Below are 21060 nucleotides of genomic sequence, written 5' to 3'. Positions count from 1 at the left end.
TCCTCTGCTACAGTGAACCGTACGGATAAGGCGCTCTCCACAAAGCATTCTCGCCAGGTTCCCTCTCGTAATGCTACACGGAAGCCCACTTCTAAAAGCACCTCGAAACTCCTGCCTTCCTGCCGAGGTTGTTTCAAGCATCATGAACGTCGTGACTGTCGTTTTTTCAAAGCTACTTGTGAACGATGTAATAAACTTGGACACATTAAGACTGTCTGTCAAAGTTCGCTCCGCCCTGCTAAGACTACTGCAGCACGCCGGAAACATATACAGCCCCGCCAAGACATGGAAGTTGATCAGATCAATCTTATTCTTCCCACAAAGGATTCTCACAAAATCATCATTCCTCTCTCATTCTCTGATCGATCTGTCGATTTTCAATTAGACACAGGATCACCTGTCTCTATTATTAACCTGACTACCTACCACAACTTAGGTTCACCTTCATGCTCTCCAGCTGACATCCAGCTCGTGACATTTAACAAGAAGAAAATTGACATCAAAGGTCAAATTAAGCTTCAGGCTAGTTATAAAGGAATTCAGAAAGCCATTCCTCTTCTCGTAGTTAACAACTACACTGCATCAAACATTATGGGCATGGATCTATTTAACTTATTTGGTTTCCAGATACATGACAACATTAACGTCGTGTCTACATTGCATCCTACTTCTGACGTTACCGCTCTCCTAGCGCAGTTTCCTGAAGTCTTCGACTCTCAGCTCGGAACAGCCAAAGACTATACAGCTCACATACAGCTAAGCCTCGCTTCCTCAAAGCACGACCAGTACCCCTAGCACTTCAAGACCAGGTCACGAAAGAATTAGAAAGATGGATACAAACTGGCATTGTTGTACCAGTTACTTCTAGTCAATGGGCTACTCCACTCGTGATAATCAAGAAACCTGATGGTAATGTTCGACTTTGTGGCGATTTTCGATCTACAGTCAACGCGCAACTCGACACAGATATCTTTCCTATTCCACGTCCAGAAGACTTATTCCGTCGTCTCTCTGGTGGACAATTCTTCTCTCGAGTTGATCTTAAAGAAGCATATCTCCAGCTACTTTTAGACGAAGAATCTAAGAAATTTCTCACACTCAACACTCCTCTCGGACTGCTCCAGCTCCAGCGGCTCCCATTCGGTGTTTCATCCTCAGCGGCTATTTTTCAGCGCTATTTGGCTCAACTCACCGCCTCAATTCCCGGTTGTGCTAACTACCTGGATGATATTATTGTTACTGGAAAAGATCATCAGGAACATCTCACCAATCTCCGCCTTCTTCTCCAGAAATTGAAAGACAATGGCCTACGAGCGAATCTCGCTAAATGTACCTTCTCTCAGCCTCAAGTTCACTACCTAGGACATATACTTGATAAGAATGGAATTCGTCCTAGTATGCAGAATGTCTCCGCGATAGTAAACATGCCAGCACCTCAGAACCTCAAGCAGCTTCAGTCCTTCATAGGCAAAGCGAACTATTATAATAAGTTCATTCCACGCTTCGCTACAGTGGCAGCTCCATTAAACGCTCTACGTAAAAAAGGTGTTAAGTTTCAGTGGACTCCGCAATGCCAACAGGCATGGAAAACAATCAACAACGCCTTAATTCAAGCTATACAACTCACTCATTTTCAGCCCGACAAGATCATCACGCTAGCTACTGACGCTTCAGACTACGGTGTCGGTGCAGTTCTCTCCCAGAAGGATCGTCATGGACAAGAACGCCCCATCGCCTTCGCTTCGAAAACACTTAATGACCATCAACGTCGATACTCACAGATAGAGAAAGAAGCTTTAGCCATCATCTTTGGTATTCGCCGTTTCAATGAATATCTCTATGGCAACCATTTCCTGATCATTACCGATCATAAGCCTCTCGTACACTTATTCCATCCTGGTAATAAGATCCCAGAGAATTCCCTCAGAAAGCTTCAAAGATGGTCCATGTTCCTTTCTGATTATTCCTATCAGATTGTATATCGAGCCACATCCCAGCATTGTAATGCTGATGCCCTCTCCCGCTTACCCGTTGGTCCTGATACTGCCTTCGATTCTCAAGAATCTGAATGTCTTCAGTTGGACATAGAACTTGAAGATACTGTATCCAGTTTTCCTATTGATGCTACCTGCATAGCTAAAGCTACGGATAAGGACAGTACACTTGCTACTGTACGTACTTACATCCGCAACGGTTGGCCTCTTCAGAGCACACTTCCTGCCCACCTGGCACCTTATCATCGTATGCAGCATCGTCTCACGACTCGTGCCGGAGTTGTATTACTAGAAGCAGGCACCATCTTCCGAGTGGTTATCCCACTTAGCCTACAGAAACAAGTTCTCGGATTATTACACCAAAGCCATTGGGGTATCTCCAGAACAAAGCAACTCGCCCGTCAACACTGCTACTGGCCCGGTATTGATGCCGCCATCGAAAAGCTAATACGTCATTGTGAGCAATGTCAAACGAATCAGAACGCCCCGTCTTCTGATCTTGCTTCATGGCCTCCTGCTACTACTCCATGGGAACGAGTTCACATCGATTTCGCAGGTCCTTTCCTCAATTCCATGTGGTTAATAGTCATCGATTCACTGTCAAACTTTCCATATGTCGTGGATATGCATTCGACTACTACAACCGAAGCTACCATTCGTGCTCTCCAGAAAATCTTTACTACAGAAGGTTTACCGCAAGTACTCATTTCGGACAACGGACCTCAATTTACAGCTACTGCTTTTCAGAACTTTTGTACACATAATGGCATTCGTCATATCCTAGCACCACCTTTTCACCCTCAATCTAATGGTGAAGCTGAACGCTTCGTACAGACATTTAAAAGAAGTATGAAGAAAGCTGTCTCTTCAGGCTTAACTAAAGACCAAGCCTTGCTCCAACTCCTAAACAACTACAGAACTCTACCAGGCGCTGATAATATCACTCCTGCACAGAAACTCCATGGACGACCTCACAGAACTTTACTTTCTTTGTTACAGCCTCTTCCGGCCCAGCATAAGACCTCACCAACGAAGTTCTCCCTCAACGACAAGGTCTACACCAGGACATTCAAATCCAACCCACTCTGGATACCTGGAGTCATCTGCAGATCTTTGGGTCATCGTCTATACGAGATACAGACTACGGAGAAACGTATCTGCCGCCATCAAGATCAGATACGTCTGCGCTACCGCCCCTGTCCAGCTATTGATGCTATTGCTAAACCTGATAAATCTATTGCTGAACGCGCTTTAGATCATTTAATAACAATGGGTTCCTTTCAGGACGAGACAGCGCCACTCCGCCCAGTTCCAGCTCCGGACAATACAACAGAGAAATCAGCAGCTCCGCCCCAGCATCGCAGTCGCCGCCAGCGCCGCCGCCGTTTCACGCCGTACCGGCGTATTTAGGAGGGGAGGGTGTTGTATGTCCGGCGCTCCCCTTCTCGCTCCGTCAGCCAGCTGCACGCGCGCCTGTGTATCATTCTGCTAGCTTCGACGCGCAGCCCTCAGTGCGCGTGCCTGACCATCGAGTGTACCATAAATAGGAGCTCCCTGCCTGCTCAATGGCCCACTTGCCCCGGTGTCCAGCTCCAGAATACACCCTACGTCGAGCACGGAGGCTACTCCTCTTGAAAATGTGCTTCGACCAGGTGGACTGAATTTCTGGCAGTACGAGGTTTCACCTCTGGTCACCGTTCCCTTACCTGTTTCCGCTGCCTATGTTCCGTAATTCTTTTACAAGCCATTTTCATTCCCTAATTTATGCAAGCTCCCTTAGTTTCGCTAGGTGGAATATCTTCAATCAATTGAACTTGCTTTTTAGGAATTCAGGCACTTCAACAAACAAGGACTCTCATGAACATTTATGTTAGTGTGCCAGATAGTTCTCGACTATCAACGTGTCAATTCCCAAGACTATCTTTTCAAGATAGAAGTGTATATAAAGACTGCAAACCTGTACATATTGTATAAAGAAAGACTTTTCTCAAGATTCAATATTCCTTTTTGCTTCAAAATAAATTTCAGTTATTTGTGTAAATATTATAAAGTGAAGCAAAATAAAGTTGTGTTCTGTAAACTGCAACCTTGGTTACAACAGTTTCCTATTCATATCTTGAATATTTTGTTCGAAGATTCCCAACTTTGGTCAAGGTAAGTGAAAATGACGAACTTGAAGAGGAATTTGTAGCAGTGTGATACTTTCCCTGAATATATTGTACATGGCCCTAACATTGATGTGAATTGGGGCAACATTGCAGAGCTTAAAAATGAAAGTGGACAAATTAACTATAAAACCTTAACACTCCAGTGGTCGCGCGGATCACAACAGTGATCCAGCTGTTCAGTTCTTTTCGCTCCTGTTTTTTGGTATGACTGTTGACCTTGAGCATCTGTGTACCTTCTTAGCGCACCAACCCCTCTCTGATAATGCAGTAGTCTGTTAACCTTGACTGATGGTTGTTGCATTATAAAACAATTTAATCTTGTGGATCACAACTGTGATCCATGCAACCACTAGCGTTACTTCTTTTGACTTTGTTTATTTTCTTATTAAGGTGTCTAATCTCAGTCCATATGCATATATCTACTCCATTTTATGAGTTTATATTAATTATTGGTATATAAGTACAAAATGGATGGCTATGAGAATAAAAATCGATGGGAGAATATAAATCGATGGCTGAATGAACGAGACAATGAGGTACCTCAAAAACATTATGGAGGGATTAAGTGAGACAAATCACAATGTCCGGTAATTTTTCAGGTAGTTTTGTAAATACATGCATAATTATATTATACTGTACAGAAAATGAAGTTCTTTTCACATTTCACAATCATATTAATTGAATAAATAGCATAGAATAGCCTTATATCACAAAGAAAGTATGGATCACGATTGTGATCCGTGCGACCCCTGATGTGACTTTTCTTCGTGCGACCACCGGAGTGTTAAGTAATGTTGTATTTGTAGTACTAAGTATACCTCATAGTAACTCTCCCACAGAAAGTTTTCAGCGTTGTTAGGAAAAATCAGACAGAATTAGGCCTACAATAAGTACATCCACACTGGAATCCCTTATGGTTCTGAAGACTAAAATGTCATCTCAGGGGGAAGTATGTTTCAAGAAAACAAACACTGAAAAGCAGCTGCTGGGTGTGAAACAAGCTACAAAGAATCTTTTATCATAAATCTAACACGTAATGAGCAAATTTTATTGTGTAATATGATATACTTTAGAATAGATTACTGTAGGAAAGGGCAAACGGGCTGCTTTGGATTTGACTCGTAAACGTTTTGACGGCAGGGGAAATGCGCGAGTTAAAATGGGATTACTGATAACCAGTGGCGAAACTACTTGGAGTCATTTGAGGCAATACCTACCCTGAGAAATACGATTAAACAGAAATATCGTAACAAATTTATCTGCTGTTGTTATTGTGTTATATCAACAATAATCTCTTTGATATGTGCTACATGATGACAGCAGATGATGTGCTTCGCTGATCGCCCCGCTAGATGGCGACAGCAGACTACTTGTTCTGACAGGGAGGCAGTCTGTAAGTTGTCTCACCCAGGACTTTTTGTTTTGTTTCCCTTCAGTCAGCTTGTCGACTGGCGCGGGGTGGTGGAGGGAAGATATGTTTACCGCCCGCACTCCTCTCTCCGCAAGGTCTAGACCCTAGAGAGGCAAGCCTCCTGTGTTATTTGAGAGCGTAGTAACTCCCAGCGCGAAGGTGACAATGAAGTAGCGGTACCCTATTGTTAAGTGTGTGTTTTTCTTTGGAATTAGTGGGAAATCCGTGCATTAGGTTATTGGCTTTATTTGTAACAATTCAACATGGACTGTTAGTTGCGTAAAACGAGACTGACATCATCCGGTTGAAAGTCTCGTTGAAATGATATGTGATGTAGGCCCCTTCGGGAAGTTAATGAGTCTTTTGAACTCTTTAAAACATAAACCGTTCTCATCTTGGACTTACAAAGAGAAGTGCGAAGCCAAATACAAAAGATGTATGCCTAATTTGGTTATTAAGTATTTTGACGGTAAAGTAGCGAGAAAATTTCAATTTTCTTTGTATACACGTGGTTAACAGCCTGTTCCGAAAGCAAGAACCTTTTTTGTTATGCGTGTGTTTTGTTTGGTGGTGACACCTTAATTATGCAAATGGAAATACGGTTTGGCGATTTTGAAAACATCCGGTTTGTTGAGTTGTTAGATCCAAATCAGTTCATAGTTTACAAAGAGCTTCTCTGCTATTAAACTGAGCAGTCTTATGAACATTTATCCCTGTTTAATAGGGAAAGATTGGACAATGAATTGATTAACATTTATTCCGATATAGAAAAACATTTGTCCGCTCAAAAAATTTACATTATATTGTCCTCAATGACCTCGAACCAGTGTATGAAGAAATGTCAAAATTGATTCATTTAATATTAACATTTCCTGTACCGGGCGAGTTGACCGTGCGGTTAGGCGTGCGCGGCTGTGAGCTTGCATCTGGGAGATAATGGGTTCGAATCCCAATGTTGGCAGCCCTGAAGAGGGTTTTCCGTGGTTTCCCATTTTCACACCGGGAAAATGCTGGGGCTGTACCTTAATTAAGGCCACGGCCACTTCCTTCCAACTCGGCCTTTCCTATCTCGTCGCCATAAGACCTATATGTGTCGGTGCGACGTAAAGCCGCAAGCAAAAAAACATTTCCTGTGGCCACAGGATCCTCTGTAAGGAGTATGATCACTCTGAAGAGGATAAAAACATTTTTGCGTAATTCAATGAACATTGAAAGACTTAGCAGTCTTAGTACAATTTCTATCGAGAAAATGCTTGTGAAGGATTGATGAGTGATCAAGTATTGAAGTTCCGTGTGATTGACCATTTTACACCCAAGAAAACTCGACTTATGGAACTCCTCAACAAGGAACTTTAATGTAAGATTTCCTGCCTACCCATTAATTAACAAATAGCTTTGCCACTGCTGATAACCCACTTCAAAGGTTGGCACCTCTGAATCACGCATCAGGTAGAACCATTGTGTATACAATTTAAATTGTGGTAGATTCATGTGAGTTATAATTCATGTTAAATAAAATTCAGGAAACTCAATCAGAAAAATTACCAGTGTTTCGACCCAGTGCGGCATGGGCTCATCAGTTGGGTACCGCAACAGCATCTCCACTTGCCATATATGCCCTCCCCGGCTAGCATGACAAAAAATATGGCTTCCGATTGAAATAGCTAAATTCAATTCAGGAAACTCAATTGTCAAAATTACCACTGTTTCGCCAGTGTGCGACATGGGCTCATCAGTTGGATACCGCACCTTCCCAAGACACTGGCCAGCTAGCATGCTGGTAGCAACACCACTGCAAGCTATACGTGTAATAATCACAATGCAGTGCCGATGTACTAGAGGAGAATTACATCTCCACTTGCTATATATGCCCTCCCAGGCCAGCATGACCAAAAATATGGCTTCCGACTGAGATAGCCGAAACAAATCTAATTTTATTTTCAACAGCGCGCACTTCCTTCACTGTTTTGGACAACAGTGGATTTTTCAAGTATGTCTATAGTTTTACACAAGAAGCTTAGATTGGCAGATATAAATGCCAAATCATTTTTCAAAGAGCTGTCTTTCAGGATCTCTTGAAGAATCTCAATTGATGACGCGTCGTTTTTATCTAGTGCATCCACAATGGATGCAATACTTTCAAAATGGTCTGCTACCACATAACAATAAGCAGAGGAGGAAGCACAAGATCCGGGTTTTTCTCTTTAAACAGATTGAATCTTGAGGGTGCTTTTACGAAGCCCTTTTTTTCATTAGACACTAATTTATCCACTTGAGGATACTGAGCCCGCACAGTTTCACATAACCTGTGTACAGCATGAACAACGCAAGTTACGTGTATCATTTTCGGAAAGCTCACAGAAAGGCCTTTGGCTGCCTTTTTCATGTAAGCAGCACTATCAGTAACGAAAAGCAATACATGGTTGTATTTTATACCTTTTGGCCAAAGTAAGTGCATGGCTTCATTGAATAACCTAGCTACAGTTACGGTTTGCAGCAAGCACTTCTTTACACGCTAGCAAATACGAATGTTCACAAGCAGTTTTGTCATTCTTCAACACACCAATTACAACATTTCCTACTTTTCTGCCACTTGAATCAGTGGTTTTGTAAATGTTCACTCACAGTTTTTTGCTATCACATACCGCCCGAATTCTCTGTAAAGTTTCTTCGTAACATTTTGGGAGATAGTTTTTCCTTAATGTGGATTCATCTGGAGGCTCAAAATTAATGTACTTTGTTAGGAAATTTCTTAGTCCCGGATTATTTATATTGCCAAGAGGAATGTCAGTGCAAACAAATGCTCTGCACACATCTAAATAATACTGGGAATATATAGATGGGCCTGTATTTGAAGTAGCTGGTTCAGCCATTAGTAATTGTCGCAAACGCACATGTGAAGCAGCTGCAGTATGTTTATTTCCAGACAAATGCTGGGTTACTTGAGAACATTGATCTGCACTTACTGTTTTGCCACACAGTTGGCAAAATAATACTTTTCCATCGGTAGTGAAAATGCTTTTAAATTCCACTACATATTGTTGAAGACGCGACCCTATACTCGACTTCTCTTTTGGCATTATTTTGCAAGGTTACGACACACCCATTTACGGTGAATCACTGTTTCAATAAAAAGAATAGCAGCAGACACTGAAGGAAATATTTCTTAGAAATCCATACAAAATCACATGACCACAGGAATGATATATGGACCTGAACAGCTAACCTTACTCTTAGGAGTGATGAAATCCCACTACCTAATGGTGGGGCAATATTCTTCCCAGCCTCCCATGTTGTAATGGTATTACGTCACCTTATCTCTCCGTGATTGCCTTTTGCTGATATTCTATAAACAAAACCCGAGCGGGCTGACTCATAAAAGCGAGTTCGAGTTGGAATGACATCATGCAAGGAAACATCTTGTGCAGCAAATCAAATCGCTGTTTTAATGTAACGACGTAGCCAGTGACCAGCAAGTTTTAGAACTTCTGAAGGGAAGTCTATAAATACCCGAAACATTCAGATACATGATTTTAAATACACTGTTAAAAACAATACCGTAATCGTAAAATGAAAATATGAGCATTATTTTATAACACAGAGGCATTTTAAATTTTACTGATTAATAAATATTGCTGATCAATGTGCTCATTATAGATTTTCTTAAAATATGTATTTACATTTAAAAATGTGAAAATGTGTGTTTTTATGTGAAATAAGAATAAGTTTTCACACTTGGGGATGCACAATGGGAATAATGAACTTCGTAACTTGCGTTAAAACTTACGCCAAAAAAAAATGTATTCACAAAAAAATCCACTCCCTAGTTATGATATATTATGGATAAATACGTCAGTGTCTTTGATTATGAAAGATAACAGAGCTTAATAGCATATTATTTGCATAGGGATTATTCTTCGGGTTAATGACATCCCAGATGAGTATTTATACAAATTTACATGGCAAGGTTGCCGTTAGTGTCTTTACAGATAAATATTTACAGAGACTACAGGTGTATTATTTTTCATCACACGTGTTTAATGTGGCAATTTTTGCATAGTAATAAAGTCTCCGACAATCCCTTATACTGAATTGTGACCCTATGATGTGATATGGTGTTTTCTCATAAGGAGGGATGTGTTACTTGTACACTGATCTTCGTAATTAAAACCAGGATATGATGGTGCATGATGTCATTATATAAGTATTTATTTCTTTTTTATATATATATATTTTTTTACAATTGGCTTTATGTCGCACCGACACAGATAGATCTTATGGTGACGATGGGATAGCAAGGGGCTACAAATGGGAGGTGGCCGTAGCCTTACTTAAGGTAAAGAACCAGCATCTGCCTGGTGTGAAAATAGGAAACCACGAAAACCATTTTCAGGGCTGCCAACAGTGGGATTCAAACCCACTATCTCCCGAACGCAAGCTCACGGATGTGTGTCCCTAACCACACAGCCAACTCGCTCGACTATATGTATTTCAAGGTATTGTCTATGTTTTGTAGATATTCTCATGGGTATTTGTCAAGTAGTTAAAGTAGCTGGTGATATGTATTGATATTGGCTAGTTTTCTGATTTAAGATAAGAATATGTTTTCTTTCAGCAGTAATTTGTCTCATTTGTTTGATTTTGTGTCTGTTGGTTTTTGTGAATCGCCTATGTTGTTGGATCATTTTCAGAGTTGATTATTTGAATTCTTCTCCCAGAGAGAGCGCGCTAACATATTTTATTTTCATTTATTAAATCACGAGGTTTAAATGTGAAATATCAATTTTATTTTGATCAATTAATGTCAACTTACTTTAAATTTGAAGGCACATAATGCACAATTAGTTCATTAATTCAATAATTAATACATTTCTTTCCTAAATGAAGTTCAAGCAAAGTTAACTAATATGTTTTGGTTGCTCATTTTGAATGAATTTATTAAAATTTGAATTATATAACATTAAATCTTTTCCAGATTTGGCACTGGAATTTTAACAACAAGCATTTCCAGATAGAAAAATTAAAATTAAAAATCAGGACTGTTTATGTAGTAATTGGTAATTTGTTAGAATGGATAGGTCATATTTATAACATCCCCTTTGTTTGCCATAAATTCCATGTTTATCAAAGATTTAGAATTAACATAGCGATCACAAACATCGTCATAGTTTATATTAAATGAATTAGTGCAATTTAACTCTCTCGGTAAATGAAAAAAGAAATACTGCCAAGACAAGCACTGGAAAGACAGATGATAGGGAATAGAGGACAAGACCATGATTATGATGGATGGACTCTGAAGAAAAGCTTAGGACAATGGAACCTGGACTGGAACAGTGCTGGATGAGGAATGATGGAGAGACAGGATGAAATAGAGGGGAAGTATATTTGTCCTCGCTTAGTGTCAGCTGGAAAAGGAAAAATGATGAACGAATGATCAAAAGAATGTCATGCTAAACTAAGCAAAAACATGAAATTTGCATAATGCCATGGCACAAATGTATCTAGACAAAATAGATTCTGCTCTCTGTTACAAAGAAAAGATTGTGTTTCTCTCCAATTAAACATTATCAAAATACCAAACTAAATCCCAAGGCACAACAACTTCCAAGGGCCTTGTACTACCAATCAACAACCTCTCAGCCCAAAGGCCTGCAGATTAGAAGGTGCTGTGTAGTTGATAAAATGAATCCTCTCTGCTGTTATTATTGGCTTTCTAGACTGGGAATTAAATATTATCAGAGCATTAAATTTGATCAAAAAGAGACAGGTGAAGATAAGCAAAATATTAATGTTAACATTTACATTTTATGCAGTATGCTCCACTGTTCTTCACAGAACAATAAAAATTGAACTGAAGAACGCAGGAGCATCATTACACATGCATTACAGAATAAATAAAATATACTCAATTTAGCAAACATACCCATTGTAGTTCCCCCTCCAAATAGTGGCTTATCCCCGAGAAGACTACCACCACCAGCAGTGTTGCCGGGAGCTGAACCAAACAGAGATGGTGGAGTGGAGGTCCCGAACAGTCCTGATTGCTCTGGAGTTTGCCAAGGGCCCTTGTGGTTTAACATGTAGTCTTCAAGACGGAGCTCTTCCAAAGATTTAGCTTCATATTCTCTCATGCATGTAATACAATGATGCTGTGTTTTAATAGTCCGGATTACTCCAATCTTCACCTCTGTGTCTGTCCCAGTAGCAGGAATGAACTTTATGGGAGTACCCATGGTTTGAGTAGTAGTATTTGAACCGAACCCTGAAAGATACAACTCATCCGACTGCATCTAACATACTGCATGGAAAAGAAGCACTGTATGGAAAAGAAGCAGTTCTCGTTGTAGTAAGCAAACTGCGAAAGATTCACACAAATACTGGAGAGAAATAAGTAGTTAAATAATAGACTTTCAAGAATTACAACTAAACCCCATAGTTATTGTTAGAGACTGGTTAGGTTCTGGTTTACAGGTAAGTAACATTAACAACAGAGTCAGGCTAGACTTTGGCTAGGTTGTTCCATGACTTTAATAATTCATTAGTGACAAAATTACAGTTAAGAGGCAGTTATGTTGCTAGTAAAGACAGGTAAGGTTCTGGTTAAAGCTTGGTTATACTGCAGAGCAACCTTAACACTCATTATACTTAGCCATCAAAATTAGTAATAGGGCTAGTTAGATCACTGCTTCTAACAAATTTATTGAGAGCGACAGCTAGGACTAGTTCACCTTAAAGCATTGTACGCGATGAAAATCATAAAATCGTATCTACCACCACGATGTTGACTATCGCTTTTGGCAGTAACAGATCTATCCTTACTAAAACTCAATGGAGGGGGTGGTTAACAGTATGTGCCCAACAGTAGTAATATTACCAACACACATACTGCGCTTGAGTGCCGCTGTTAGTAATACTACTACAACCACCATGAACTTCGAAATTCAGCTGCTCAATTGTTATTCATGTTATTGAATTAATGGCTGCCTTTAAAGTGATGTTGATTTCCTTTACTATCGATAGATGGTTATATTTCAATAGTGATTGGTGATGCAGTCTACGAACAATATTTTGCAGCCATGTGCACTCAACTAGATATTACTTAATTGCTGACAAATTTACTCCTCGCGCACTCCGGTTAGATAAGTTCAAATATATCTGGGTGTATCCTGAAGGTAGATTATATGACGCATATTTAGAATGAAACTGTAGTGAGTCAACAGTCTGCAACAACCATCTCTCAAGTAGCCTATTGATACTGTACATTCGAGATATTGATCCCGGACCTAACAAGTAAAGGAAGAAATCCTATACGTACATACAGCCCATGGATGTGAACAGATTATTATGGAACTTGTAAATGTTTTGGATTTTGATCTGAATAAAAGCGACTATGAAGAAAATTAATATTTTTAGCTCCACAGGACGAAGAAGTAGCAGATTCATTACCAGAAGAACTGATCACAGAAAGACAAAGGGAGGTGAGAGGCACGGAAACACAAAACAAAATAATATTTCTGTGAACATACCCATTTTCTTTCTGCCACAAGGACTGAATGCTAATAACCTAGGTATTTCCGCAGAATCTTCAACTCTACATTTATTTAGTTTACTTTTTGACAGTAATGTACTGAATGTTATCTGAGTGGAAAGTAGCAGAAATGTCCTTCAGCAAATAAATCTATAGAAGCAAGAACGCCCTAGAAACCTAAATCAGTGTATGCGCAGTGGAAACTAGTCACATTGAATGAACTTTTTTTTTTTTTTTTTTTTTTTTTTTTTTTTTTTTTTTTGCAATAATGATTCATATGGAAGTAACTGAGGTATTAGTAATGCCACTCCTTATATAGCCAGTCCCTGCTATGAATGGCGTGAAAATGTTGCTCATAGGGTCGGTTGATTCATGCATTTCAGTGGGCTTGGCAGAATGGAGGAAAGCAACGGGAAACTACCTCACTCCTCATTTCCCTAGTATGTCTCTTCAGTGATGCCTAGGCCCTCTATGACAGCTGATGGCAGAGCTGTTGAGGATCCAATCAGCCTTAGGGGTGAGGACTGAACATACATGAGCTTGATTTGTAAACCTTTTCTCCAGGACTACATGATCACAGCTCCAATTCTAAAAACTGACAATGCAAAGTCCATTGGAATGTCGACAAGACTGATGGTTTGGCGAGTAATGTTGGGGCTGGAAACACAGAGGAATCACGAGTATCAACTGAGGTAAGGCTTGTAGGTAAGACATTTTCCACACAAAATACCTGCATTGGGTGTGCAGAAGGACAAGCACAGTGCACATGCAGGACTGCAACAAGCAGTCCAACAACAACACGAGCCATGCGGTGAAACAAAACAACAACCATATATTGCCGTAAACGTGACGTAGGTCTTTGCATGTGAGAATGTTTTTGAGAGTTACCAAACCAAAGCTAGGTATTGGAAATAATATGTAATTCACTTGTTCAATGACTGGAAACTATACAACTTTATAAGTGAATTAGAAATTTAAGTGTGTGAATGAGGATATCGAAATGTACCAAAACTGTAGCCTGAGTTTCTTTCCATTGCTGATGGTAAGCATTTTGGCATCTATTTCATGTGACACTCCGCTTTTTCAACGGGATAATTATGCGCTGAAATTTTAAAATATGATTTTTGTATTGAAAATAAAGGATGTAATGATTATGCGGTGGCGATGATTATGTGGTGAAATAGGGTTTTATCACTATTGTAGTTGTATTTTCATGTTTCACAACCAAATCATGACTGATGATGCACCATATGTTCTATGATATGTTAAAAGGACCTACACAATATGTAACAGCATTTAACTATAACTGTCAAATAGCATCCCTAATTGAACACATTACCAATGTATATTTCCACTCTATGTTTCAAAGCCAAATATAACTGATAGTTCAGCATTGTTTTCTGTATTACTATATTTTGGATATGCTAGAATCTCCAAAGTTGACCAACAATGAACAGCAGAATGTAAATTTTTTTTTTTTTTTTTTTTTTGCGATTTGCTTTACAATACCAATATAAATGGTCCGTTATTGGACATTATAAATTTTCCAGCTAACTCATTCCTGGTTGCCAGCGTTTCGCCCCCGTGTGCTAGGCTGGGCTCATCAGTTGGTACCTAGCACACCTACCAAGACGCTGGATAGTGCATACCGTGGAGGCCACTGCGTAGGCTAATTGCAGCCACCGGCAGTGCCAATGCACTATGAGAGACATTGTCTCATTATCAAAAATTGATGCCTGCTTGGCCATCAGATGATGTAGATGTTGATTCACATAGGGAATCAGAAATAATTGTTCCGAATGAGTAAATTTATAATACCAATATAAATGGTCCGTTATTGGACATTATAAATTTTCCAGCTAACTCATTCCTGGTTGCCAGCGTTTCGCCCCCGTGTGCTAGGCTGGGCTCATCAGTTGGTACCTAGCACACCTACCAAGACGCTGGATAGTGCATACCATTTGCTTTACGTCGCACCGACACATATGTCTTATGGCGATGATGGGATAGGAAAGGCCTAGGAATGGGAAGGAAGCGGCCCTGGCCTTAATTAACCCATATCTGCCCAAATTATTTTTCTGTGGAATATTGTGATATATTTCGTAAGTACAGATGTTTGTAACCTGAATGAAAGGCTTATGATTATTTTAGGTTTCATTAACATATTTTTGCGGAGATTTACCATGTCGACATATGTCGACAGCGAGCATGAACGGGTAGGGTAAGAGACATGCTCAAAAAAGGAACACTTCTTCGCATTTTAAGCTTATATGAATGTAATAATTAATCAGTTAGTGAATATTAGTCACATAAGTGTTGAATAAGCAGAAAATATTTAAAAAAACATGATTCCAAACATAAATGAGGAACAGTTTCGTCTCAATGCAGAATGCATACTGTTTCAAAACAAAAGGACAATATTCATATGTTTATAGTACTTTAGTGCTGAGTAATGACATTCAGAGCATGACTAGTGCATCTGAGTGTTATGAAAGGTGCTGCTCACAGGGTCAGTCGTGCTGCAGTAGTACTTTCTGACCCAGTGAGGAAAGCAATGGCAAACTACCTCACTCCTCATCTTGCCTAGTACGCCTCATTTTGGTGCTGCCATTGGTTTTTGGGGTTTCCTTATAACCGCATAATCTTTGGTGGTGCTATTTGAGGAACCAACCAGCCTCTGGGCTGATGACCTAACAGACATACACACAATACCAAATTTTGAGCAAGTATGATCACTCTGAAAATAGCAAAAAAGGAAAACTACGAGTAGAATTTAAAAATGTTTAGTCTGCGTTTTGAGGTTACACACTCTGCTTCTCTTCATCCAGTCTGGTTTAGCGTGAGTGAAACGACTCGAAGCAAAGGACGTGGCGGCCAACGTTACATTTTTGCACTGTTTCCTGGCAGCTTTACCACAGTGAATGCACCGCACTTGCTTCCCTCTTGTTTCGAGGTAGTGGGATACCCCATCGGAACGCACTTCTGGCAACACGCATGACGATACTTTCGTACTCTGTCTTCCTGCGTTAGGACGCGTAGCGGCACGAGATAGGATGTATGTCCTAACGATGTAGCGTGTGAAGCCGAGAAGGTCTAAATTGGTCAAACGGTAAAGTTGCCATGCGTCCACGGAGACGTTCAGAAGGAACACAATTAGAGGCCAGTACCATTTCTTGTTTTTGATGCTGATGCGGTAACAAGATACATTTTGATCCAATTGATCGATGCTCCCCATGTGCATATTATGCAGAATTATACATGCTGGCTGAATTACTGTTATGTACTTCATTTCAGAATTACCACTGTACCATTTTCACTTATTTTTGTACACACTAGTTCAGTTTCAGCCCGGAGTTGATTACCAGAGAGTCTGTAACTATCTCCACAAGACTCATCATCTTCGCTATCCCCGTCACTATGGAAAGCATTTTCAGGTTGTTCTATGTATATATTAGCATCTAGGATGTTTTGTGATTCCTCTAGGATGATTACGATCTGCTCGACGGTCACTCTGAGAAGAATAAATGAAAATTGTATATCAGTACTGAGGCAGTCCCATTCGCGCCCACTGTCGACATATGTCGGCGTGGAAATTTTTTGCTCTGCTAGACAAAAGCAACTATAAATCAGCCATAAATGAATTCAAAACCTGTTAAAGGCATGTTTCGTTATTACGTTTACCACAACAGTCCGATCTTACTTTCAACTGTAACAATATTATAAGAAAATATTACTCACCGCGACAGAAGCGTTATCCTCTTGAGTGTATACGGAATGATATTTCATACGGAGCCACGATATAAGGCGCGAAAAGGAGTGATTCTTGTTTTCGTGCTGTGCAGTAGGTATCAAACTATGAACTGTAAACAATGCACCTCAAAAATATTATTCAGGATTACCGATATAAGATCGACAATATTCAGATATTAACGTCGACAAATGTCGACAGTGGGCACATATGGGTTAAGGTACAGCCCCAGCAATTGCCTGGTGTGACAGTGGGAAACCACGGAAAACCATCTTCAGGGCTGCCAACAGTGGGGTTCGAACCCACTATCTCCTGATTACTGGATACTGGCCACACTTAAGCGACTGCAGCTATTGAGCTCGGTAGAATGTAAATTTTAAAAATCTTATTATGTATTATACTAATTTGATTTCTAGGTTAACTTATAAGGTTGATGATGATCCCAACTCGGGTTGAAAGTAGTCCCATATATATGCGTGTGTGTAAATAATACAGCGATTTAGTAAACAAATCTGTATTGATTAGGTGGATCTAACCCCATAACACAATTACTTTTTAACCCTCCGTTGGTCGCGGGGTGAGCGCGGCGCTCACTTTCCTTTTTAAAGATGTGCCATGCGAAGCTAAGTAGCGCTATGCAGGGTGCGGCGCGACTTTCATTAGCAGCCAGACATGGTTAATGATCACAGTGCATTATAAGTGAGCGAGTCGCTCACCCGCGACCATTGGCGTTACATTTTTTCCAACTTCCACGTTATGCTTATCATATTAGCCTACAAGTCATGAATCAAGATTCCATGATTTGTAATTGGTTATTAGAGGAGTCGGATGATGAAGCAGTTCCCTTAGCTGAAGGCAATACTGAAGATTCTGAGTACTCAGATACAGAGCAACCCGCCAACAGCAATCACGACAGGACATCCGATGTTTCTGGGGACGAAGTCGTTCCTGGTCAGCCAGTCGAGCCTGCTCCTCAATATGTTGGTCGTGACAACATTACTCTGTGAAATATTCATCCCCTCACCCCAACAAACATAGGAAGAAAAGAAACATCATGATTCATCCACCAGGTGTCACGTGTTGCACAGAATGCGAAGACAGTACGTGAATCGTCGGCTCTCTACTTCCCAGACAGTGTGCTGGAGAAAATTGTTTCATACAAACGTTCACTTACGCATTACGAGAGCTAATTATTCTAGGGACAGGGATGCTGTGGATACCAACATTGATGAAATCAGGGCTCTTATAGGATTACTTCACTTATCCGGGGTGATGAATGTTTAAGATTTGTGGGCGACGGATGGGACAGCTCCAGAAATATTTCTTCTAGTGATGTCATACCAGAGATTTTACTTACTTTTGAGAAGTCTCCGATTTGATGATGCTCAGACGAGAAGTGAAAGGAAATCCGTCCATAAATTGGCAGCGATATGAGAAATATTTGAGGGCTTTGTACAGCGCTGTAATGTTTGCTATTTTGTAGGAGAGTACGTCACAGTTGATGAAATGCTCAAGTCTTTTCGAGGGCGGTGCAGTTTTAGGCAGTATATGGCAAAGAGGCCAGCAAAGTATGGTCTACAGATTTTCGTCATGGTGGATTCACGGATGTTTTACACCTCAAATAAGGAGCTCTGCCCTGGAGTTCAACCGGATGGGCCGTTTGTTACCCATAACAGACCAAGTGCCATTGTGAAAAGATTGACAGAACCAATAAAAAACACTGGGCGTAATATAACGTTGGACAACTGGTTCTCTTCAGTGGAGCTAGTGAATGAACTGATGAGAAATGGCAATCTTACTGTTGTTGCTACCATCAGAAAGAACAAGACTGCTATCCTACCAGAAATTGTGAGCACGAGGCAAAGGGAAGTGAACTCTAGTCTGTTTGCATTCGGTGAGGATGCTTTGTTAGTATCCTACGTGCCACGAAAATACAGGAACGTGATACTAATATCAAGTATGCATGATTCTGACGAGATCGATGAATCTTCTAGTGACTTGAAGTCTACAGTCATTACGTTTTACAACCTTACCAAGGGAAGGGTGGACGTAGTAGACAAGCTGAAAACTCTGTACACCGTAGCAAGGGTGTGCTATCGATGGCCTCTTCGTATATTTTTCACATTACTGGATATAGGAGGAATCAACGCCCAGATCATTTTCCGAAGCAACACGAATGAAGAGATGACGCGAAGAAAGTTCTTGAAAATATTGGCTTTAGATTTGACCAGGAATCACGCGACAAGGAGAGCTTCTACTAGTGGCATTCATTCAGATCTTCGAATGAGAATGCAACAAAACCTTGAGCTACCACAAGAAGAGCTGATAACTGCCACAACTAGACCAAGCTAGGGCGAAATGTGCCTACTGCCCGAAGAAGAATAATCGAAAAACAATGACAAGATGCAGTAAATGTCAGCTCCCAATATGTGGTCAACACACTGTCAGTATTTGTCAGAGGTGCCCTGGGAGTGTTGAGATAGGCATGGAAGACAGTGACTAAATGTACCCCGAGTCCACAACACAGCATGCATTTATCAGTGGCATAATAATGTTAACTTTATAATTATTGAAATGTTAATAATGCATTTCACAACAATAGTTTTGATTGTAATTTGTAGTTATTCATTGTGCAGTGTTAGATTCATATTTATTTGCTGTAAAATATGTAACATGTATTTCACATGTAGAATAGTAAGAAAACTGTATTTAAAAATGGCATGTGTAGCATTAAGTACTTTACCATGGTGTTTGCAATAATTATGTGTATTCTGTTTCATTGAATATTGTACTTAACCTATCAACAAAAAATAATTAAAGAATGAACAAGTATCAAAATTAAAACAATAACACCAATAAAAATAATAATAAAGGTTTCAAAAATCATTACATTACTGGTGAGCGCTCCACTCACCCGTAACCAGCGGCGTTAAGAAATGAGGCGCGACCAACGGAGGGTTAATGTTTGTTTTTTTTGCTATGGGCTTTACGTCGCACCGACACAGATAGGTCTTATGGCGACGATGGGATAGGAAAGGCCTAGGAGTCGGAAGGAAGCGGCCGTGGCCTTAATTAAGGTACAGCCCCAGCATTTGCCTGGTGTGAAAATGGGAAGCCACGGAAAACCATTCTCAGGGCTGCCGATAGTGGGACTCGAACCTACTATCTCCCGGATGCAAGCTCACAGCCGCGCGCCTCTACGCGCACGGCGAACTCGCCCGGTGGTTAATGTTGTTCTTACCCTATAGATTCATTTGCCACTTACGATACTTTGCCAGCATGTGCAGTGGAGTCCAATTGACATATAAACATAGTAACCTCAATTTTGTCAACGATGTTGCTTACGATAATTTGACTTTCCAGGGATGATATATATGTACCTAAATACTGTATATGTAATCTGTAAACAAGTAATTGACTACACTGTTACAAGATCATATATATGATGGGGTGCGTCATGTCACCTGAATTAAGATACTATTTTTTTGAAACCGAAGTACAGTACTCAGCACGTAAGACTAAACTAAAAAGCAAATATCACTGCCCTATTCTCTTAATCGCTCATCACTGCTACCAACATGATTAGTTATTGAAATCACGAGACATAACCATTAACAAACTAACCTCAACATACGTATAAATAATGGAGGTTCCCTTACCCTAGTAAATGATTAATCAAGATATTCATAATTAAGTCGGTTTTCAAACTCAGTGAGGAATTAAGAGAATAAACATACTCTTACCCTCACTCAATTTAATGTTATATATTTTGATATGCGCATTACCAGAACTGTATTCTTCGGCATTTGCCTGGTGTAAATAATTCAGCTCCTTTCTTGAAATTTGCTATTACTTTCCAGCTGAAGTGAAACCACGCTGCAATAACTCAAACAAGCAAATATGGGCCGAATTCATAGTCAGCACTTATACATAAGTGGAACCCTTAAGTAATAAGGCATCACTTAAAATTATTCACTTGTATGAATTTACATTTCATAGACAGCACTTAAAGAACACAAGATGTGGCAATGCTGTATATTATGCCCATGCTTCCTGGATCGTATAGTTCTGGCTACCGAACAGTGGGATGATCTATTGTGTTATGTTTATTGAAGGACATCGCGCAACCCATTCTCTTTGACCGCGGCAAAATTTTTGAGGTTAAGAGATCGTCGATATTATATTTGGTTATCAGAATGGATACCAAA

General features: G+C 40.1%; 1 protein-coding gene across 15 annotated transcripts in view; it reads right to left on the bottom strand.

Annotated features, from left to right (window-relative positions):
• Positions 1-21060, bottom strand: part of LOC136866457 (nuclear pore complex protein Nup98-Nup96) — a 274665-nt gene that overhangs the window by 77063 nt on the left and 176542 nt on the right. For 14 of the 15 annotated variants that reach the window (XM_067143423.2, XM_067143430.2, XM_067143432.2 and 11 more), the window contains one exon: positions 11500-11838. The exons of the other annotated variant lie outside the window; for it this stretch is intronic. In XM_067143423.2, coding sequence (XP_066999524.2) covers positions 11500-11838 — 339 coding nt within the window. The remainder of the gene's footprint in view (positions 1-11499; positions 11839-21060) is intronic. 15 annotated transcript variants of the gene reach the window in all.

This window comes from Anabrus simplex, chromosome 3 (assembly GCF_040414725.1).
Source record: "Anabrus simplex isolate iqAnaSimp1 chromosome 3, ASM4041472v1, whole genome shotgun sequence".
Taxonomy (NCBI): domain Eukaryota; kingdom Metazoa; phylum Arthropoda; class Insecta; order Orthoptera; family Tettigoniidae; genus Anabrus; species Anabrus simplex.
This window is presented reverse-complemented; position numbering and strand designations above follow the sequence as displayed.